Source organism: Gymnoscopelus braueri, assembly GCF_963280865.1.
Source record: "Gymnoscopelus braueri genome assembly, chromosome: 1".
Classification (NCBI taxonomy): Eukaryota; Metazoa; Chordata; class Actinopteri; order Myctophiformes; family Myctophidae; genus Gymnoscopelus; species Gymnoscopelus braueri.
Window position 1 is genome coordinate 7,591,573 of NC_137603.1, and position 25,058 is coordinate 7,616,630.

Sequence of the window (25,058 nt, forward strand, 5' to 3'; positions counted from 1 at the left end):
TCTCATAACATTGGAGTGAACAGGGTGATTATTTTTTGGAAGACGTCATTTCCGGTTCTATCGTTCTCTGGAAGTCAAGGCATCATTCATAGGTTGGCGAAGAGCGCCCTCTAGCGAAATCACTAAAAACAAGTTTTTTTTTTTAACCCATTAAAAAATGTTTTTAAAAAATCCTAACAGTTTTTCGGAAAAATATATAAAAAAATCATTTTCACGATTTTTCAAAAATAGCAGATCTACAAGCTCATAGCGCGGCACCCGGTACCGCGCTATGAGCTTGTAGATCTGCTATTTTTGAATAGCCAAAGAAATCTAAAGTGACACAGATAGGCCTACTAAAGACTGGTCGTACACCAGCGTCGCTCGCCGATGCCGCTCGTCGGCGCCGCGTGTCGGTTCCCGTTCGCCGAAAATAGCTTTTTTCGGTCAAATAAAGCATCATTGGGACATTGTGACTTTATAGGACACTTTAATGGTTTGTGTCGTACATAGTCGCATAGTTCTGGGAGGCATTCGTTCGGCATTGTAAATACTCCGCTACGTCAAAGTCGCAACATTTGGAAAAACATTAGCCGCAGCATTTGTTCAACAACATTTTTTTTCTTGTCTTTTTATTAACGTTTCAACGTGTTGTCTGTTAAGTGGCTGATAACCCTGGTCGGTTCATTCAATCAATCTAACGAGCAGACACTAATATTTCAGGTCAGTGTGTGTGTGTGTTGAGCCCTGTTTGGCTAATGAGACGAATCAACATAAAGATAACTGAATTCAGCCCTGAAGTAAGTGAAAGCTAATTGCATTCCAATTTGAATTAACCCATTAAGACCGGGAACGCATCTCTGGGTCATTTTTTTGATTTCTTTGGCTATTCAAAAATAGCAGATATACAAGCTCATATGAGCTTGTATATCTGCAATTTTTTTAATCTTTAACTCAAATCTTTGATTCTGGGGGCGGGGTACATGGATCAAAATATTTTCAGATGGGGGTTCATCCATATAATTTTGGGTGCTCTTTGACATGAAAAAGTTTGAGCACCACTGATATATAGCAACATTATGTTTGTTTTTTTAACTGTTAGGATTTTAGAAGACATTTGTAGAATCCCCATAAACAAAGATTTGAGTTACAAATGTTCGCTTTAAAATAAAGTCTTCTATCTTCAAAGATTTGCACACATTTTCAAAATGTTTCAAAAATAGCAGATATACAAGCTTGAAAGTGCCGAACTATGAGCTTGTATATCTGCTATTTTTGAATAGCCAAAGCAATCTAAAAATGACACAGATGCCTTCCCGGTCTTAAAGGGTTAAGTGCCTGAGCTCTTGTTGAGGAGGTCTCTGCATTTGTGAGGACATGTGCAAATAAACTGTCACATGTGCTCGCGCAAACACACGCACAGTCGCACACACACGCACACGCACACACACACACACACACACACACACACACACACACACACACGCACACACACAGACAGGGAGTCACATAAAGCCTTCGAGAGAAAGTGAGAGAGTGATAGACAGACAGAATGAAAGTGAAGAAATAAATACAAATAAAGTGAATATTGCTTTGGGGAAGAAAAAAAGCTTGTATTTTCTCCCTTCCCACTCACGAAACTGTTCAGGCAGCAGCAGGAGGCTTTGTTGGCCTCGTGCTAGTTTCTGTCATAATAAATAGTGAAACGACGTCGTAGTATAAATGTTCGGGTTTTCTATCACATTTTGCCGCCGCTTCTGCTGACATCTCTGGCAGCAATTAAGTTCAGTGGATGATGGCTGTTCTTACGAGCCAGTGGCCATCAAAAAGGTAGGGACTCTTTGATTTTAATCCATTAACGCCGGGAGAGCGTCTGTGTCGTTTTAGATTTCTTTGGGCTATTCAAAAATAGCAGATCTACAAGCTCGTAGCTTGTAGATATGCTATTTTTGAAAAATCTTTTTTTGCACATCTTTTAAAACATTTTAAAGCAAACAATTGTAACTAAAAAAAAAAACTTCTGGGGGATTATACAAGTGTCTTCTAAAACCCCCCCCAAAAAAAAAAATTATATGTATTTGGTCGCGGACCCCCATCTCAAATTATGTTGTTCCAGGGACCCCCCCAGAGGCAAAGATTTGAGTAAAAAAATGTCGCTTTAAAAATATATACATTCAAACATTTGCACAAATTTTCATGTTTTTTCCAAAAAATAGCAGATTTTAACAAGCTCATAGCGCGGCACCGAGTGCCGGGCTATGAACTTGTAGATCTGCTATTTTTGAATAGCCAATAAAATAATGGTTCCTGGTCTTAATGTGTTAATCTAGAGGCAACCTCCAAGTGTGATAAACGCATCACAAGTCAGAAATATATAAAGTGTCAGGCGATGTAGTCAAAGTCCTTGTGTGTGACTAATGCAATTCTGAACGTCTTAGCTGGTCCGTGAGATCTGGAACTCTGCCACGCTTTGTCAGCTGAGCCAAAAAAAGGGGAAAAAATACAGCATTTCAAGCATTTTCAAGGCAAAGGAAAGTGGAATTCCCTCAGTGTCATATAAAAAAAAAAGAAGACTGTGGGACCAATTTGAAAGGAGAGGAAAATGAAAATGAAAAAAACTGAGAATCACTTTCAACCTGGCGCTTTCCTATTTTGGGTTATTATTGTCAAAATGTTTTCGAAATGTTTCACCACATCATCAAAACTGTTCCAAAGTTTTAGAAAATAGCAACAAATGTTTGCACTATTCGTTGTACTACAACTTCTATAGGGCAAGGCAACTACCTTAGCCCATGAAAACCGGGAACACATCTGTGTAACCACTTTATTACCATTATTTTATTAAAAAATAGCAGATCTACAAGCTCGTAGCGCGGCACCGAGTGCCGCGCTACGAGCTTGTAGATCTGCTAATTATTTAGTTTTAATCGTGAAAATATTTTTTAAAGCGAATTTTTCTTACTCAAATCTTTGCTTCTGGGGATTCTACAAATGTCCTGTAAATCCTAACAGTTTCTTTACTTATGTTGCTATAATCAGTGGTTTTCACACTTTTTCATGTCAAGGACCACCCAAAATGATATGCATTTGGCCGCGGACCCCCATCTCAAAATATTTGGTTCCCCCCCCACCAGAAACAAAGAATTGAGTTAAATGTGTAAATCAAAGTTAAAGGTTTTGCACATATTTTCACGATTTTTGAATTGAATGAAAATTGCGGATCTACAAGCTCATAGCGCGGCACTCGGTGCCGCGCTATGAGCTTGTATATCTGCTATTTTTGAATAGCCAAAATCGATGCGTTCCCGGTCTTAACACATTGATTGCCTAGATCGCATATATGCGTTCTTTCAAATCCATCACTTTATTGCCTAGATCGCATATATGCGTTCTTTCATTTTGGGGGGAAAATTCCACAAGGGGCGACCTAACACAGCTTTGAAATGATCGATCGTCTCTCAGAGAAGAAAAATTTGGATCATTCCAAAAAACTTCACTTCCACCCGCCCCAATGATGGGATTTTCAGAAAAACTGCTGTAAGGGCGCGCTCCCACCAAGAGTTGGCTGGCCGCTGTTAAACGCAGGTTGTGCGCAGCCACAGTTTTTTGCAGCCAGGTGGGAGCGCGCCCTAAGGGCGCACTCTCACCGCACTTTTATTTTACCTCTGGGGCAGAATCTGCCAATGCATTGTCAATGTAAATGCGTGGATTCACGCAAGAGCAAATTTTTCCGCTTGTCGCGCAGACCTTGCGTTTATCTGCTCTACGCGACTTGTCCATTGGAAGCAGAAAACAGCTGGAGGCAGGAGCTGATTTTCTCCCTCTGTCCAATCGGGTGAGTTGAAGGCGGACCGTCTCAAGACTCAGGAAGCACCATGGTGCTCAAGGCAGCAGGCGGTGCGGGCTACGGGGACGGTCTTGAATGTGAGTGACAGGTGCGTCACAGCGTTTTTTTTTTATCCGCTGGCTGCAAAAAACTGTGGCCGCGCACAACCTGCATTTAACAGCGGCCAGCCAACTTTTGGTGAGAGCGCGCCCTAACTCAGTTTATTTTTTTCCATTGAAAACCACCCGTTTCAGCGGACCAAAGCTCCAAAATGGCGGATCACGGTTGGAAACTTGTCGTTCCCATGGATACACAGATCCTTCCGTCTACTCACAGGAAACTTTTTTCGTGTGTTTTTTTTACACAAAGTCGGTTCCACTGTGTTTCAAATATCATCGGATTGAGGTAATTATACGCCGGCACAGGGATAGAAAACTATGCTTAATATCTTGCCAATCAATGTGTTAATGGGTTAAAAAATAAACTCAACTCAGTGAGACCGTTTAGATGAGCAGCTTTATTCAAGCCAAACCCAATGCAGCAACCCGACAGATATTACAGGCGAGCGGCCGCGGAGCAAACACAAAAAAAAAACAATATGAGCCCGTGAATTGGATTTTAATGCACGACATGCATAATTTATTCAGCAGAAAAAACATAATCAGCAGTGCAGACTGAAATATATTTCTGGTTAAGTCTTTCCACATGGTCGCTTTAAATGCCTCTGTGCCTTGGACTCTGCAGCCAGCTTTATTACCGACAGTAAAAACTAACTCATTATCATACCATGGGAAGCTGGCTGTGGTTGATTGGCCTGCCCTATATGGACCGATATAGATCTCTACCCTATGGACCGATGGACCCCCTACCTGCCCTATGTATGGACCGATGGACCCCCTCTAGGCTTTTCATTGCTACAATTTGATCTATAAGACCATCTGCGTTCATACATCTATAGAAGACTGGAGGGAAATCTCTGTATAAGACAACCGGAACGGGAATCGGCCAAGACAGAAAAAAAGAAAAGAAAGACATGCTCGAAGTAGATGGCCGCCTTTTTAAGGAGACCGGAAGCAGGTTGGAGTCTATTATTCAAGGCAAGATAAAGAATAGAAGTCTGCACACTGTCTGCTGCCAATCAAGGCTTTATTAACCCTTTAAGACCTGGAACGCATACGTGTCATTTTAGTGCCGAGTGCCACGCTAGGAGCTTGTAGATCGGCATTTTTTTTTTTTTAAATCATGGATCTTTTTTAAAGCAATTTTTTAAGCAAATTTTTCTTTGCTTTTGCAAACAAAAAATCCTAAGAAAAAACGTATGTTTTGCTATAATATCAGTGTTTTTCAAATATTTAAATGTCAAGGACCCCAAAATTATATATTTGACCCCCATATTTGACCCCCATCTCAAAATATGTTGTTCCAGGGACCCCCCAGAAGCAAAGATTTGAGTAAAAATATAAATCTCTTTAAAATTACATATTCAAAGATTTGCACACATTTTCACGATAAAAAAAAAATAGCAGATCTACAAGCTCATAGCGCGGCACTCGGTGCCGCGCTATGAGCTTGTATATCTGCTATTTTTGAATAGCCAAAGAAATCTAAAAATGACAGATGCGTTCCAGGTCTTAAAGGACGTTTCCACACATAGTCTTCTTTAGAAGACTATGTGGATGGATCAGTAAGTGTCACATCCACTGGAGGAGACGAGACAGCAGTGTTCTCTCCATTGGACCAGTGAAGGGTCTATCAGCTGTCAATGACATCATCAACCTCCAGGGAGTCACACGTTTGGCTCCGGAGACCAGACACACAGACAGACCCTCTAATAGATGGCTAGACCGGTGGTTCTCGACCGTGGGGTCGGTTCGTGGACCCCCGGGTGTCCTTGAGGGGGTTTCTAGGGAGTCCCCAAGCTAAATGATTGATACCAAAATGGACCCTTACAGGTCTGTGACTGAGAGTGTACAAATGGAATCAAATGGACCCTTACAGGTCTGTAACTCTGAGAGTGTACAAATGGAACCAAATGGACCCTTACAGGTCTGTAACTCTGAGAGTGTACAAATGGAACCAAATGGACCCTTACAGGTCTGTAACTCTGAGTGTGTTACAAATGGAATCAAATGGAGATCAAGGAAGTAGCACCGAGTGGTGCGCTATGAGCTTGTAGATCTGCTATTTTTGAAAATGTGTGCAAATCTTTGATATATATATTTTTTAAAGTGAACATTTTTATCTCAAATCTGTGCTTCTGGGCGGGTCCCTGGAACAAAATATTTTGAGATGGGGGTCCTTGGCCAAATACATATAATTTAAAGGGGGGTCCTTGACATGAAAAAGTTGTAGAACCACTGATATAGTAACGTGCGTTTTTTTTGTTCAGAAAACTGTTAGGATTTTAGAAGACATCTTGTAGAATCAGAACCTCAGGCCTTTTGGTTGAGAATAACTGGACTAGACTGCTGCAGAGCCATGCGGTTAACAACAACAACATCACTTGTTATGCAACACCTTGGTTGATGGACGGATTATCCCACTCAATCCGGGAACGCAGCAGTGTGCCATTGTAAGATTTCTTTGGGCTATTCAAAAATATTAGATCTACAAGCTCATAGCGCGACACCGAGTGCCGCGCTATGAGCTTGTAGATCTGCTATTTTTGGAAAAATCTTGAAAATGTGAGCAAATCTTTGAATATAAATATATATAAAAAAAATGTTTAACTCAAATCTTTGCTTCTGGGGGTCCCTGGAACAAAATATTTTTGAGATGGTGGGAGGGGGGGGGGGGTCCGCGGACAAATACACTCAATCATTTGGGGGGTCCTTGACATGTTTGAGAACCACTGATATTATAGCAACATAAGTATTAAAAGAATAAACAAAAAGAAAAAGAAACTGTTAGGATTTAGAAGACATTTGTGTAATCCCCCAGAAGCAAAGATTTGAGTTAAAAATGTTCGCTTTAAAAAATATATATATTCAAAGATTTGCTAAAATTTTCACGATTTTTCTAAAGAAAATAGCGGATCTACAAGTGCCGTGCTATGAGCTTGTATATCTGCTATTTTTCGAATAGCAAGAGAAATCTCAAAATGACACACAGATGCGTTGCCGGTCTTAAAGGGTTATTCAATTGAGACCGTGACCTTTTAGGCCCAACTGTTCAATTAGAAACAGCCCACTGCCACACATGGCTGCAGGCAGAGAGGGTCATTCATTATTAATCTGTTCCCTCTCCATGACTTTTACATTTTCATTTTCACAAACAAAATAGGCAGGTATTCCTGCATGTATATTACTATAACCCCCCTCTCTTCTCTTCCAATGAAGAATGTGAAATTTGACGGGACAGGTTCATCATTGATTTATTGTACAGTTAGATGTCTGAAAACGTACTTTGTCAGACTCCGTTCTCGTTCTCTGGCCCAGGCTTTTTTTGAGCAAAGGACCAACTGCATATTTGGAACAATCATCAAGGACAACCCCACTCCACTCCACCTTCAAAAATAGCAGCTATACAAGCTCGTAGCGCGGCACAGAGTGCCGCGCTACGAGCTTGTAGATCTGCTATCTTTGAAAAATCGAGAAAATTTGTGCAAATCTTTGAATATATATATTTTTAAAGCGAACATTTGTAACTCAAACCTTTGCTTCTGGGGGGTCCCTGGAACAAAGTATTTTGAGATGGGGGTTCGTGGACAATAATGTCAAGATTTTTCAAAAATAGCAGAGCTACAAGCTTGTAGATCTGCTATTTTTTTTAAAATCTTGATTTTTTTTTGCAAATCTGTTGAATATATATGATTTTTAAAGTGAACATTTTTAACTCAAATCTTTGCTTCTGGGGATTCTACAAATGTCATCTCAAAGTATTTTGAGATGGGGGTCCGCGGACAATTACATACATTTTGGAGTCTTTGACATTCATTTTTTTAACTGTTAGGATTTTTGTAGAATCTGAACTTCAGGCCTTAACGGGTTAAAGTACCAAAAGTAAATGCACTCATTATGCAAAAAAAATCCATTTCACAAGGTATCCATGTGTGAAATGTATACAAATCTTTTGATAATAGCAGATCTACAAGCTCACAGCGCGTGAGAAAATTGCAGCCAGGAGAATAAGACTAGCAGGACACTGCCGAAGGCATCAAGAGCTGCCAGCCAGCAAATTGGTGCCGTGGGAACCAACACACGCGTTGTGAGCTTGTAGATCTGCTATTTTCAAATAGCCATAGTTTAAATAGGGCTGAAGTGGGTAATGTATGTTTTGTAATAATTATCCAAATCTACAAAGTAACCAGTAACTGAAGGATTCAAATAATCATAGTGGAGTCAAAGTACAATATTTGCCTCTCAGATGTAGTGGAGTAGAAGTAAAAATAATGCAAACTGGACATACTCTAGTACAATTTAAAAAAATACCTACAAATTAGTACAGTACTTGAGTAAATGTACTTAGTTACTTTACACCACTGACGTGCAGTGACAAAAAGCACTCTCTCTGCCCGGCTTCACCTGACCCGAACACGGCCAATTATGTTCCGTGGCGGGTGGGTGGGTGGGTGGGGGGGGGTGGGCAGGTACTTCACCCCTCTGCACCACCCGAGTGGCCCTGGAACCATTTAGTGTGACCGGTTCTGTCAACGTGCCAGAATGTATAAGCCAGAGGAATGCAGATCTGTGGTCACCTCACTGACCTGCACATTCACTGTTACTATATGGAATCAGAATCCAAACGGCCACCATGGTTCAGTCATACTTTCATGAGGTCATAATGTTAGTGTCATATCATTTAAATGAGGGTTATATAGGGAAAAAAGCAATACCAATATGAATGTGGTCCACACAATTATAAAACCCACAGAATATATACTCAAAAAGATACTCCACGCGGATCAGAAAAATATATCAACGTTACTGTACAGTACAGTACAGTACATGGCTTAGAGCATTGGTTCTCAAAGTGGGGTCCGGGGACCCCCAGGGGTCCTTGAGGGAGTTCCAGGGGGTCCCCAGCTAAATGATAGATAGTTTAGGTTTTTTTTTTTCTTTCTCTCGCAGTGACACATTTCATTGTAGCACTCTCTCGCAGTGACACATTTTATTGTAGCACACCCGGATACGGAAATGACGTCAATCGAAGATTTTCGTTCCCATCTGCCGGCGCTCTAAAGCTTCCGCTAAATCGCCATTATCTCTGTGTTGTTTTTCTCCGCGCTGAACGCTGTTTGAAACGGGTTTTAGAAACAAACTGCTACTACTGCAAAATGGAATGTCGCCGATTGAAAATTTCTTCTCTGGGCCACAACTACCTTGTGTGTCTACAAACAGTTGAACACGCGATCATAAGGGATTTAGCGAGGTCTGTGGCGAGGTGAAAAAAAATAAACAAAAAAAATCGCTGGCAGTGGGTGAGTACATTATGATATTAAACTCTGGCATGGAATGTCTTAAGGGAGGAACTATGTCTTACAGAGTTAAACACTTTATATGTATATTTCATTTGGAAACTTGATATTTCACTCCTATTCTTAATTAAAATGTAACAGCAATTCATGCTTGTGGCTGGAAAATAATTCCAGCCACTCTTTTACACCTGTAAACGTCGTGCTGTGTGACAGACAATAAAGTGAAGAGAAGCAATCAGATTTTTTGAGTGCAATCGTTTCAGAGGGACAGTAAAACATGTGAACAGAAGGACTGTTATGAAATTGGGCTACAATGGGCCGGTGGGCATAGAAATATCATAGAAATTATCATGACTAACCGCTTGTCAAGTGTCTGAAATTCCACAGTTTTTTTTTGGTGAAACAGTTGACAGGTGCTAGAAAAAAGTATGCCTTCATTGACAATTAACCAATTAACCCATAATTTTAAGATTTCTTTGGCTATTAAAAAATAGCAGATATACAAGCTTGTAGATCTGCTATTTCTGAAAAATCTTTGAATATACATATGATTTTTAAAGTTAATATTTTTAACTCAAATCTTTGCTTCTGGGGATTCTACAAATGTCTTATAAATCCTGACAGTTTGCTGAAGAACTTATGTTGCTATAATATCAGTGGTGCTCCAAATTTGCCATGGCCGCGGTCCGCGGACCCCCCCCCCATCTCAAAATATGTTGTTCCAGGGACCCCCCAGAGGCACAGATGGGAGTTAAAAATGTTCACTTTAAAACATAATATACTATATATAGTCAAAGATTTGCAAAAATGTTCCACGATTAGAAAAATAAAAAATAGCCAAAGAAATGTTAAAATGACACGGATAGCTTCATGTATTAACAAGGTAATTGAAGTGCAACCATCCTTCACTAGTCCTTCTTTTCAACCACACCGTCCATCCATCCAGAAAAGTGAAGAATTGGGCTTCCTCACTCCCTGCATAACAGTCAGTGTCGGAGGGGAAACCTAAACCTTGTGTGTCTAAAGACTGTTACTTTTCAATGTGTTTCAATGGATACAATGTAGTTATTAATTAGTCACAAGGTGTTAATACTTATCGTTGGTTCAATTTATTTTTATTTTTTTTAAACACAGAAGAATGAACCACTTTCACTTTCAAAGTCAGTCACCAGAAAGTGGTCGGAGTAGTGAAATAAAATAGCAGATATGCAAGTTAAGTATGCATGAAAAAAACTAAACGTAAAAAAGTTAAAATATAGAGATACAAGGTTTCTGCTCGACAGCAACGATATGCATTGGCATACTGACATCTGAAATTGGTCCAGTGGTGTAAAGTAACTAAGTACATTTACTCAAGTACTGTACTTAAGTACAATGTTGAGGTGTTTTTACTTTACTGGAGTATTTCCCATTTTCAATACTTTTACTTCCACTCCACTACATCTCAGAGGCAAATCTTGTACTTTTACTCCACTACAATTATTTGAAAACTTTAGTTACTAGTTACTTTTCAGATATAAATCATGATATTATAAAACATAAGTTAACCACTTCAGCCCTATTTTATACATTTTATACTATTTTATACATAGGCTGTTTGAAAATAGCCGATCTACAAGCTCACAGCGCGTCGCGATGCGACGCGTTGTGAGCTTGTAGACCTGCTATTTTCAAACCTTTTAGTACTTTCACTTTTGGTACTTTAAGTGTATTTTGATACCAATACTTTTGTACTTTTACTCAAGTAAATGTTTAATTCCGGACTTTTACTTGTAACAGAGTACTTCTACAGTGCAGTATTGATACTTTTACTTAAGTAAAACATTTGAGTACTTTTTCCACCACCGGGAATTGCACATGGGCACCCTCAGATGGATGTGGTTCATGTACCACAGGGAGAGAAATGAATGACGACTTGACTGACTGAGTTATATGTTCATTTTATAGTAGGACACACTATAAAACACACACACGCACACACACAGTACACATACACATACGTACACAATGCATTGCATTGTGTACTGTACACACTACGGATGATTACATCAGGGAGGTTAGCCACAGTTCAGGGCCTTTCTCAAGGGAACTTTGGGAGAGCACCTTAGATGTATAGCCCCGGGAACCCATGCATTTTTTAGATGTCACGCCAGCCACCCATAGCGTAGTACAGCAAAGTATAACACCAACAGTATAGCACCAACCAGCACGAGTTCCACACCTATACGTGCCACTGCCGATGTGACAGATATGGCCATATATGACCGTATAACTGCCTCTGTGTCAGTATGAAGTTTGTTGGTTCCTACCTACCTGCTGCTACATTGAGGCGGAACTACTTTTTGGCACAGTAGTGTTTCCGCCCGGACGTTTTCTTAACGTCACACGCTTACACTTCATCATGATCATCATCACACATTAATAATGTTGTCTTTAGGATGTACATGACATGAAAATTACGGAAATATTACCGCGACTCGGGTCACTATAATGGAGTAGGGACATTACCGCGAGTGACTGCAAAGAGAAGATGCAACATTATTAGCTGGTTAGCGGTTTGCGCTAGCGGCACGGCGACAAAACTAAAAACATCCACCATCCAAACTTCGGGGGGCGTGGAAAAGCCGCAATTGAAAAAATAGATAGCACAAACCACCCATAGATATAGTACTACCAATCACACGTGGAATTCAACCTCCTGCCGGAGAAGCAAGCCAACAACCTTTGACTAGCCGGTCCGCCTCCCAGAGTAAAGGCGAAACTACGATGTGTTGTGGGCTTGTAAATCTGATCTTTTCATTGCGGGCAATTAAGTATAAAGACCATATAGACCTCTGTGGGCAACATGGTCATTAACGTCAGCACATCTTAATCCTTGAGATGTGGAGGACAGCGCTTCTCACCCCTGGCAGCTGTGATTTGCACTCAGGCGGGCACACATGCACCCAGGTGGGCACACATGCACCCAGGTGGGCACAGATGCACTAAGGCGGGCACACATGCACCCAGGCGGGCACACATGCACTAAGGCGGGCACACATGCACTAAGGCGGGCACACATGCACCCAGGCGGGCACACATGCACTCAGGCGGGCACACATGCACCCAGGCGGGCACAAATGCACTCAGGCGGGCACACATGCACCCAGGCGGGCACACATGCACCCAGGCGGGCACACATGCACTCAGGCGGGCACACATGCACCCAGGCGGGCACAAATGCACTCAGGCGGGCACACATGCACCCAGGCGGGCACACATGCACGCCGGCACGCACACATGCACTCAGGCGGGCACACATGCACCCAGGCGGGCACACATGCACCCAGGCGGGCACACATGCAGCCAGGCGGGCACACATGCACTCAGGCGGGCACACATGCACCCAGGCGGGCACACATGCAGCCAGGCGGGCACACATGCACCCAGGCGGGCACACATGCACCCAGGCGGGCACACATGCACCCAGGCGGGCACACATGCACCCAGGCGGGCACACATATACCCAGGCGGGCACACATGCACTCAGGCGGGCACACATATACCCAGGCGGGCACACATGCACCCAGGCGGGCACACGTGCACGCCGGCACGCAACATCATGCAAGTCAAAAGTCTTCGCTGACGGGAAGAAACGTAGGTAGGAAGGAAATGTAGGTTTTCTTTTGGTAAATTAATACCCTAATGCTGTGTTCACAATGGCAGATACAAAGACACAGCAGGCTACCATTGTCTTTCAATGTAAGCCAGTGACATGAAGATACAAAGATACATTCAACATTTGCAGCTGCTACAAAAGCTATAACAGTTACAAAGCTACAAAATAAGTTGAGCAGGTTTCAACATCAGCTACAAAGATACAAAGCTAGAAATATGCTGTGTATCTTTGTATCTTTGTATCTTTTGAATCCGCCAGTGTGAACGCACAATTAGAGCTTGTGACTAAATAACTACATAGGATCCATTGGAACACGGGTTATTCTTTTTTTCCCAGTTCCTGTAAAGTAACGGTTTTGGACATACAAGGTTTCCCCCTGACAGACAACGAAGGGCATTAACCTAGCCTGACTTTGGCAGCGGTTCACAGCTGTGGTGTGTGTGTGTGTGTGTGTGTGTGTGTGTGTGTGTGTGTGTGTGTGTGTGTGTGTGTGTGTGTGTGTGTGTGTGTGTGTGTGTGTGTGTGTGTGTGTGTGTGTGTGTGTGTGTGTGTGGAGGTCAGTCGTTCCCGACTTCCCGCGGGGTGAATAGATCTTGGCAGCCAGATAGCTTTGACTATTACTTTCAAGGTGTCATCATTCCATCGCTAACAAAAAGCGACTATGAAAGACGACGCCCACATCCCTTTAGATGTCTGTTAGCAAGTAGAGCCTGACCCCAATGGACGATTTCTGGGTCCGATCCCGATTTTGGAAAAGTCATAGTCACTCACTGTTTTGACTGGTAAAATATCAATTGTACAAAAGAAAAAAATAATAATCAATTTGATATATTTTATAAAATATTGGATTCATATCTTAAGAAAACAGAAAATTCCAAAATAGCAGACCCACAGTATAAACTCACAACACGTCCTAAAGCAGCCAATTGTGAACTTGTATATAAGCTATTTTAGAAAAATAATTTGAACATTTTCACCTGCATTATAACATAGAGACGGAGCAGGTTGAAAGCGGTAAGAACAATTCTAACAAATCAGCTGCATAATTAAAAACAGTCAAATAATGTCTGATATACATGTACATAATCAGATATAACTAATATAGTGTATCTGTTAACCCATTCAATCCGTTCTCGGTCATTTTAAATGTCTTTTGGCCATTCAAAATTAGCAGACATACAAGCTCATAGCGCGGCAGAGAGTGCCGCGCTATGAGCTTGTAGATCTGCTATTTTAGAAAAATCATGAACATTTGTGCAAATCTTTGAATATATATATTAAATTTTATTCAAAGCGAACATTTGTAACTCAAATCAGGCACCGCCATGAGCTTGTACATCTGCTATTTTTTGAATAGCCAAAGACAATCTAAAAATGACAGAGATGCGTTTCCTGGATTGAATGCGTTTAACAAGCAGCCACAGGAGACAAACTAGGAGACAGGTGGCCGGAAAAGAAAAGAAAAGGAAAGAAAAGGGCCACCGGAACAAAGAACTCATTCAGCTCAGCCTTGGTCCCACTTGGCAAGACTTCAACGGTGTGCGAATGGAAGTGATCTGTCGCGAAGGCTATACCAGAGAGATAGGATTGACAGACGCAGAATGACACAGCCGGCAAAACGCTCCCCAAGGGTAAAGCGATAACATCCCAGCTATAGACGGGAGGGCGATTGACAGCAGATAGATGTAATGCCTTTGTGGAAAAGGAGCAAAGAAGCAATATTGTCAAAAACGCGGGTATATAGAGAGGATGAAATCTGGGGCTGATAATGGATTACATACACTCCAGCGTTAACCCACTAAAACCGGGAACGCATCTGTGTCATTTTTAGATGTCTTTGGCTATTCAAAAATAGCAGATCTACAAGCTCAGAGCTTGTAGATCTGCTATTTTTGAAAAATCGTGATTTTCTTTTAAAATGTTTGAATATATATATTTTTTAAACCGAACATTTGTAAAATATTGTGTTCCAGGGACTACAAGAAGCAAAGATTTGAGTTACAAATGTTTGCTTTAAAAATATATACATTCAAAGATTTGCACAAAATGTTCAAGATTTTTCAAAAATAGCAGATATACAAGCTTGGTGCCACGCTACGAGCTTGTATATCTGCTAATTTTGAATAGCCAAAGTATAAAATAATGGTTATAGCTCATATCTAAAATGACACAGATGCGTTCCCGGTTTGAATGGCTTAAGCTGGGAAATACTTTTTTTAAAATACTAAACACACACATGATCCAGTCTGCTGAAGCTTAACACCAGCGACTGAGCAGCTAGCTAGCGCTGCATGCTGCCCACGCTGGTGTTACAGAGAACACAGAAAAGCCTTCAACTCACCCACACACACAGTGTGTTTTTTTTTATACTCGTGAGACCTAAATGAATGTAATTTCTCTCTTTACACAAACACAAACACACAGTTGTACACACATCTGTGAGTGCACATCTGCAGTCTCTCTCCCACTCACAGCCATATGCTCATGTGTGAACTGTGCATACAGACACACACACACACACACACACACACACACACACACACACACACACACACACACATGCACGCACACAGCGTTTTGTGTGTGTGTGTGTGTGTGTGTGTGTGTGTCATTGGTGGCAGGCTGCTGTATGTGCCTTTAAGGTGGTAGTAATTAAACTTCTTATTAAACACTTAGCCACTGAGACGTTTTTATTTTTCTTCTATAACGACACGCTAAAAAATGGTTAATTAAAAGGTGGTTTTAAAAAAAAGCCTAAGATTGATTCAGGTGTTTTGGCCCTGAGAATGAGATCCTTGAGAAAGCGCAGGACTCGCCCAACAAAGCCAGTTGCTGTGTGACGATAATTAATGTGAACGTTCATCCAAGGCAGTGATCTGGAACATCATCATAGCAGCACTACTGAGACGGCACGCTGGTGGATAAGTTACACCGAATGACCTCCTAATTGCATCAGACAAAAAGGACTTCTCTCTGTACTGGGGTTTTCTGAATAATTAGGCTGAAAAGTAATCTGTGATTTCCCCTTGGAGAGTGAAGTCACACCGCCCACTCTCCTCCTCGCCCCTAGCCTGGTAAAGCCTCCCTCCGGAAATCTCATTTCCATTTGATTTCAGGAGTGAGTCTGGCCTGATCGCCCATTCTGCAATATTGGCTGTGTACACCAAATGGACGAGCCTATCAGCGTCGTCGCACATCGTTCTGTGATTGACAGTGACAGTTGGCCAATCAAGGGGCGAGTTCGAGTGAGCCCGAATGGCACCGAGTGTAGCCTGAATGCAGCCGACAAAACACGAACGGCATCCATCTTTTCTGTCCACTATTTTCTCAGCTGTTTTTTTACTTCAAAAAGCTCTCAAACTTCTATTTTGAGCCACGGAATTTACTTATAAGATATCGTTTGGATAGAATTTCGTTGTTTAACTTAATATATGTGGTCAATTAATCATGACAGAGCCTATTTAAAAATAAAAATGTAGAGAACCGGTAGGGGCGGGCAGTGACACCCATGTATCCGAATAAGGCAACCCATTTTGGGCATGGCCGTCTCAAAAGTCCTGTTGCGTCACATTAGTCTGGTGAACTGCTGATTGGCTGAAGGGGAAAAACGATCATTGGCTGAAGGGGTTGTCAGTCAACGGTATTACTCCCGCCCAACTCCAGCCCACAGCCAATATTGCAGAATGGGCGATCAGGCCAGACTCACTCCTGAAATCAAATGGAAATTAGATTTCCGGAGGGAGGGTTTACCAGGCTACCTCGCCCCTCCCCTCCCCTATCCTTTCCTTTTTATACACGTTTGAAGGACAATGACAAAGACTTTTAATGTGTTGTAAAACTGAATGTCATGAAACCTTTAAGTAAAAGTAGCAATACCACAATATAAAAATACTCTGTTACAAGTAAAAGGCCTGTGTTCAAAATGCTACTTGAGTAAAAGTGCAAAAGTATTGGCCTCAAAATATATAAAGTACCTAAAGTAAAAGACGCGTTGTGAGCTTGTAGATCTACTATTTTCAAATGGCCTATGTATAACATAGGGCTACAGTGGTTAATGTATGTTTTATAATATCATAATTTATATCTGAAAAGTAACTAGTACCTAAAGTCTTCAAATAATTGTAGTGGAGTAAAAGTACAATATTTGCCTCAGAGATGTAGTGGAGTAGAAGTAAAAGTATTGAAAATTGGAAATACTCCAGTAAAGTACAAATACCTACATTTTTACTTAAGTATAGTACTTAAATAAATGTGCTTAGTTACTTTACACCAGTGGCATTGACCAACACAACACATCCTGTTATAGAGACACTATAAGACTTGAGCTTTTTAGGAGAATATCAGAAGGACCACGCCTCCAATCAACTCACTTCCGTTCACCTATTGACCAATCATTTGTATGCAAACGTTGAGACTGCACGCCGCTCCCATGGTCCCTTCCTTGCACTTAGATAACTTACAGTTCCATGCTGTTCCAGTTTAAGCTTGAATTTGAGCATATTAAGATATGATCTCCGGCACAGTTGCGCTGTTCTTGTATGTCTATTAAGAAGAACTGTGTGTGTGGGTGTATTGTTATGTTCACTGTATGTTTTGCTCTGTTGGGTGACCAAGCCCAGGTTTGTTTGGTTGTGATGTGTGTTTGTTTGATGGACCTTTACTATTGTTCTTCATTTATCTTTTTCTAGCTGCTTGTTTGTAAACCTCTGATCTAAATATTTTAACTTTGTGTTTTTTCGTAAATGTACGCCCTACTCGATCGTAGTACGGCGTCACAAAAAAGCATCGAAAGTATCAGATCCACAAGCTCGTAACGCAGCTCGAAACGCGGCACGAAGCAACACATTTTGAGCTTGCCGATCTGCTACTTCTGCCGTTTTTGAATTTGAATCCTGAGAAGCAACAGTCATGGACATATGAGGTTTCCACCCAAACAGAGACGATATATTTAAAGAAAGAAAGGTCACTGTGTACACGTTCTTCTAAGCCTTCTTCCTCCGCAGCACTGGGGAGGAAGAAACTGCAGCCGGAAAGTTTGATGGAATGCATTTTTTAGACGTTGAGTGCCGTGACTTATTTTCCATTGCGTCTTATATGAGCAGTCGGGGGTTCTTTTTGCAAACCTGCCCGCCGAAAGCATGCCTGCGTGATATCAGTGTGACGTGGTCTGATAAGTGGTTTATAAATGCTCACACAACCCTCTACTATACCCTGCCTTTGTTCTCAGCATTCTGCAGCACTCCCTCCCACCCTGCTCCTCATGCTACCGCTAACTGCTTCCTCCCTATGTTCCATCTTCTCTCTCTACTCTTTCCTTTCCGTTAGGAGCACCTGAGGGGGTTCATGGTGCCCCCGAGCTACGCCAGGACCCCCTACCGAGCCTCCACCAAGTAGGCGGGTTCATCAAAGACTATATGTATGGCCGAAGGCTGAAGCCCCTCGTTCATACATTCGTTTCCGTTTTTGTTTTCAGATTCCGTTCAGTATTCAGATTGGTGGTGTGGTGTCCTTAGAGGAACTGCATTGAGCTGGTTCAAGTCATATTTATCACATCATTTTCCGCTGACTATAAGTTGATAATGATAAGTTATAACATGCTAAGTTATACAAGGAGTTCCACAAGGTTCTGTGCTTGTGACCCAATAATATTCAATCAAGCCATATTAAACCAATCAGTTAACCAATCACTTGTCTTAAGGGATAGTTCACCCAAAAATAATCATTTTTTCTATCGATTTGTCACCCCATGGAGACTTGAATTCATCCTAAGCCAATAATTTGCTGACCAGCGGACCGGTAGGCAGCGGTTCCGGCAGGAGACACAAAGGAGGCTCTTTGTGTCTCCTACCGGAACCGCTGCCGGTCATCAAATGATTGTCTTATAAATGCGACAAAAACAAAAAAAATATCCATGAATTCAAGTCTCCATGGGGTGACTAATCCATAGGAAAAAATAATGGGGGTGAACTATCCCTTTAAATCAGTGGTTCTCAACCAGTGGTCCGGGGACCACCAGTGGTCCTTGAGGGGGTTCCAGGGGGTCCCCAGACAAATGAATAGTTAGGAACCAAATTGAACCTTGTGTGTCTGTAACTCTGAGAGTGTACAAATGGAACCAAATGGACCCGCTAGGGTCCATTTGGTTCCATTTGTACACTCTCAGAGTTAAATGAACACTGATGAGGATACTACAGTGTAGATTGGGACCCCCAAGAAAATCTAAATGGTTGAGTCCCTGGCATATCTTTTCAAATGGGGGTCCCTGGGCTAATATGAGTCAATTTGGGGGTCCTTGACGCGAAAAATTTTGAAAACCACTGCTTTAAACGATCCGCTACTAAATTGAAGAAGAAGTAATTGTGCTTGGCTCTAAAACCCATTAGAAACACATAATAAACCCAGTGTTGCTGCTGTATTCTTTGAGGCATCATTACGCTGGCCTGCAGCACCACTGCGAGGCATCTGAGACTGTATCTTTGATCAGCATCATGTGTCCTTCAACTCCCACATGAAACACATTTCAAAGACTCTTTACTTGTCTTTTTCCCACCGATGTAACGTCGCGGAACATCGTGATCCAGATAGAAGTGGTTATTATATCAGGCTCGCACCATGACACGTCTCTAACACATTCAATCCGGGAACGCATACCGTGTAGATTTTTTTGCTATAACCGAGCTCATAGTGCGGCACCGAGTGCCGCACTATGAGCTTGTAGATCTGCTATTCTTTTCTTTTCTTTTTTTTTAAAATTTGTTTTATCTTGATTTTTTTTAAATATAATATTCAAATATTTGCAAAGAAATCAAGATAAAAAAATAATAAAATAAAATAATAAAATAGCCAAATACATATAATTTTGGGAGGTCCTTGACATGAAAAAGGTTTTAACGTTTACGTTTTTTCATAAAAGTATTTAGAAGACATTTGTAGAATCCCCCCAGAAGCAAAGATTTGAGTTACAAATATTCACTTTAAAATATATATATATATTCAAAGATTTGCAAAAAAAAATCACGATTTTTCAAAAATAGCAGATATACAAGCTCATAGCGCGGCACTCGGTGCCGCGCTATGAGCTTGTAGATTTGCTATTTTTGAATAGCCCAAAGAAATCTAAAAAAGATGACACAGACGCGTTCCCCGTTCTCAATGGGCTAAAGACTCTGCAGCTGCTTCAGAATGATATGTTTACTCTGACAGGGAGAGAGAACAAGACATCATAACGTCTTCCTCTCTCTCTCTCATTGGATTCTCTGCACTGCATGGCTCTCTGTGGAAAAACCCTCCTCCTCAGCAATGAAGCCTTTCATGGTCACACGCACCATCATTATCACATCTCTGTTGGGTGGAAACTGTTACTTTTCTAATGAATAAAAAATAGCAAAAGTATCTAGATCGACAAGCTCAAGACGAGCTTGTAGATCTGCTACATTTCTGTGACGCTGTAGTATGATCAAGCAGGGAAAAAACACAAAAAAGTTAAAATACGGAGACCGACAGCAACGATATCTTGCCTTCTTGTATCGTAAAACAACACTACAAAGGGAAGTGGTTCTCAAACTTCTTAACTCATTCACTGCCAGAGGACGACTTTGACGATTATAATTTTTTGGGATATATATATATTATTTTTTTTTAAATTTTGCACACAGAACGAGATAACGTGATCCAAAGATTAACCGCTCCATTCACTTCCTGGTTAAAGTATTTTGGAAATCGCCTGTATCTCGGCTCCTGTGTTTTTGGCGAGACATGCTATTTTCAACGGCGTATAACCGTTTTTTTTTTCTTTTTTTCGCGGAAGCACAGTGAAACCCTCCGTGATTAGCAACCATCAGGGGATCGATCATACTGGAGATAAATATTCTGTGACTACTTGAAAAGGTAAGAAAATCAAAAAATCGCTGGCAGTGGATGATTGATTGATTGATTGATTTATTCTGGCAGTCAATGAGTTAATTTGGCCCCGAGTTGCAAACCTCTGGGGGTCCATTTGGATTGGTTGATTTGATTGATTGATTGATTGATTGATTGATTGATTGAATACTTTATTGACAGATTATTGTGTTACGAGTCTGTGGTGGTATTTGTGGTTATGTTATCATTTGGTTCTAGTGTTGAGTGGTGTGGTGTGTGCTAGGTAAAGGTGAGACAATGAGTGTGTGTCTGTGTGAGCGCCTGTGGGTCTATATGCAAATCAGGTGTGCCAATCCATGAAGACGATTGGAGGGGAACACTTCCCAGGCCGGCCAGCGATTGGAGGGGAGCTTCCAGGAGTTCTGCCTTCCCAGTGGCTAATAGGATGGAGGTTCCCTATTCACCTGTTTCCTAGGCTGTGTGTTTTCCACTTCCTGTCGATTTGATCCAATGAAATCCAATGAAACTGGTCAGATGACCAATGATATCCAATGAAATCGACAGGAAGTGGAAAACACACAGCCTAGGAAACAGGTGAATAGAGGCTATTCGTGTGACATCATCGTACCCGGAAGTTATGCGGGAACGCCTACTTTCTGTCCTTGACAGCCCATACATCCAAACAGAAAAGTCCTATCTGATCTGATTGTATTAAACGACGTTAAACTCACCAACATGGCAGCTGTACAGACAGCTTGAATTATCCTCTTTCTATCTGCAAAGTTTTTGATTCATAAAAATTCACCGACATGTTAAGAGTTACTTTCAGTCAATACATTCCATGCAGGTGATTACTTTTCTAAGTGTCAGAGTTTAGAAGCGCTCGTTTTCAATAACACAACGTCCTGCTGCCTCCTGCATTATGTGACATTTAAACAGGTGGTACGCAGGATCGTTGAGTGATTTCCAACGAGCGCTTCCAAACTCCAGCGCTCCATGCTGCTCAATGTTTTGCCACTCAGTCTAGATGAGGGGGGCGTGTCCTGGTGGAAAAGTGACGTGCATATTCTCTCTCTATAAGAGGAGACGCATGGCAGGGGCCAGATCCTCCTCTTCCAACCGGCCACCATGACTCCTTTAGTTGCTTATGAGTTATTTGCTTTGCCAGTGTTATGTTGAGTTCATATAAGTTGCTCTATAGAGCCGGTTGATTCTTTTGGTTATTGTTTACGTTAAGGAGGTAAGAGATTGTATTTCGGTTCTTTTGTTAGATAAGAGATATGCATTTCAAGTTCAAGCTCTTATGAGCTGTTGATTCGTTTATCACTAATTCCTTATTTATGAAACCAACTTTATGTTACTCACTTTACACTGTTATTACTATTTCCTAAATAAATACTTATTTATTTGTGCACGTTAAACCCTTTGTTCTTGGGTGTAACGCCTTGACTAGCTTTCACAATGATTATTCCATATTTTTTAAACATTTCTGAAAGCGTCATCGCCTCAGTGTGAACATGCAACACAGATCAACAGCACTGCTCGCTCCTCCCATGGGTTCCCAGAACCCAGGGTCTCTAGCACCACCTCCTGAGCACAAACCACATTATAGGTTCCGAGAGAGAACCTTATCTGAAACGGAGCCGGACAGAGCCATAGTATAGTGTACACAGAAAGAAAGACAGAGTGCTTTGGACATCATGTCCAGATATCCAGAGCACCACAACATGCTCTGAGCCAGTCGCCTCTGTTCCATGATTGAGTGCATGTGTCTCTCCAACCCTCTGTATATCCCATTAAGACCTGAGGCGATTCTTAAAAATGTTTTCTAAATCTCTGTTTTGAAAAAAATCTCTGTTTTGAAAAAAAATCTCTGTTTTGAAAAAAATCTCTGTTTTGAAAAAAATCTGTTTTGAAAAAAATCTAAAAAAAATGTTTTCAAGATTTTTCAAAAATAGCATATCTACAAGCTCATAGTGCGGCACTCGGTGCCGCGCTATGAGCTTGTATATCTGCTATTTTTGAATAGCCAAAGAAATATAAAGTGACACAGATGCGTTCCAGGTCTTAATGGGATATATAGGACAGCATTGATGATGAGAGGTGCTCCTCTCATCAATCCTCCACAAACTACTTTCTACTTGGTAGGCGGGAAAAGGAGCGCCCCGCCAAAAAGAAACGCTGGATGCAGAAAGCGGTGAAACGCGATGCTCAGTCGCCCTCCAGCAGCAGCACACCTTTACCACAGAGATGCATGGCACAAAACCAGCTTTCTGCAACCGACACACACACCCTCAGGCTCCTCTCCTGTGGAAACTTCTCCCAGTTTTGGGCTGGCAAGCACACAAATACACTAAATACACACACACACACACACACACACACGCAATGTGTGCTTACAGTACATCCGTGCATGCGCGCCCGCACATAGACACTCACACACACACAAACTTGTATAACCATACTTATGAGGACAAAACAATTTAAGGACGGCGGTTTTAAGAATGCCATTTTGAACCCATTTTAACCAAGCCGAAAATAGCTGATCTACAAGATCACAACCACGTGTCACGCTGCAACATGTTGTGTGAGCTTGTAGACCAGCAATTTTTTTTTCGGTTAGTGCCACCGGTAAGTATAAATGAAGGCATAACTCTATAACCCTAACCTCCGTGAACATAGCCTGTAAATGCCCAACCCCTAACCCCTTACTTCATTGGTTCTAAAAGTGGGCAGGGGGGGGGCAGGGGGTCCCCAGCTAAATTTGTTATAAAGCGTCACAATCATTTTAACCCCTTTAACCATATTTTATACTTTGGCTATTCAAAAATAGCAGATCTACAAGCTCATAGTGCGGCACTCGGTGCCGCGCTATGAGCTTGTAGATCTGCTATTTTTGAAAAATCGTGAAAATGTGTGCAAATCTTTTTTTGTTTTGTTTTAAATGTGAAAATTTTTAACACAAATTTTTGCTTCTGGGGGGGTCCCTGGCACAAAATATTTTCAGACGGGGGTCCGCATCCAAATACATATCATTTTGGGGGTCCTTGACATGAAAAAAGTTTGAGAACCACTGCCTTTCCTTGGCCCTCACAAGTATAGTAACACAAGTATGCACGTGCGCACGCACACACAGACACACACACACGCACACACACGATATCCAGCGATATAAAGCAGGTTTTACGTGTGACTCACCCAGAAGAGCAGGTTGAAGAAGACCATCCCGTAGCGCAGGCCCATCATGCAGCCCTCCGCCATCCTGCAGCGCCTCAGCTCTAGGAGGAAGATGAAGGAGAGGTCCAGGTAAAACACCACGTACTTCTTGCCCTGCGCGTAGCGCCCGCCGCCCTTCCCGTCCGCCGACCCCCCCGCACCCCCCCCCTGCCCGCCGCCGCCGCCGGGGGCCTTGGTGGTGTGGAAGCCGAACGCGAACGGCGGCCGCTTGTACTCGAACTCGCCGCTGTAGCGGTGGAAGCCGGACGAGCCGAACGGCGGCGGCGAGTCGGGCTTGCTGTCCAGCGACGGGCTGCGCCGGTACGGCGTCTCGTCCGTGCTCGAACGTCTCATCGTTGTTAATACGAAGTCGCTGAAGTCTTTTTTTTGGTTTGGTTGTTTTTTTTAACGTAAGTTTTTTTAACGTAAGTTTTAACGCTTTGATCGCGATTCGCGACCCCCCAGGCCGCTCGAGGAGATCCACACAAAAAAACACGCTAATGAGTGGAATAAATGGAATAGTTCTTTCTCTCTCTCTCTCTCTCTCTCAAAGTCAAGTTTCAAAGCTCAAAGCAGGAAATGCCCAGATAATTGGCGGTTCCTCCCGGGGGGCCAAAGGTGTCGAGTCTCTTAAATGTCGAGGCCTCTCTAAGTTAAGCTTCAAACATGAATTTGAAATCCCCCACCGATCGATAGCGAGCGCCGGCCGGATGAAGTGGTTTTCTCGTCGAGAGGGTCAAAGCGTGACTTGAGTTTAATCAGCTATAAAGATCATCATGTCCTTCTTCTTCATCAGTTAGTTCCACACGTCGTTCCGTTCCGCAGCCCCCCCGATAATACATCAGCACCACGTATAATCCTGCAACACCTTTGTAATTTAATGTGCACAGAGGCCACTATCCCGTCACACTCACACACACACACACACCCCTATTCCTCCTCCATGAACACAGGTGTCATGATGCTCCGACAGAGAAAAAAAAGAACCTCCAGTTCGATCACATCCTACTAATCAGTAAAGACTGGTAAAGCCCATAATATGTCCAGCTTGCTTTCAGGAGAAGAATGAAGCAGAGATATAGATGTCCTCCTCTCTCTGCTGC

The 25,058-nt window shown here is 42.0% G+C and overlaps 1 protein-coding gene across 1 annotated transcript in view; it reads right to left on the reverse strand.

The window, feature by feature from the left end:
* Positions 1–24,309, reverse strand: part of tspan4a (tetraspanin 4a) — a gene marked incomplete at its 5' end in the record, with an annotated part of 303,305 nt that extends 278,996 nt beyond the window's left edge. Inside the window, one exon of the mRNA XM_080434691.1 lies at positions 23,938–24,309. Within this exon, the coding sequence (XP_080290817.1) occupies positions 23,938–24,309 (372 nt within the window). The remainder of the gene's footprint in view (positions 1–23,937) is intronic.
* Between the last annotated feature and the right edge of the window lie 749 nt (positions 24,310–25,058).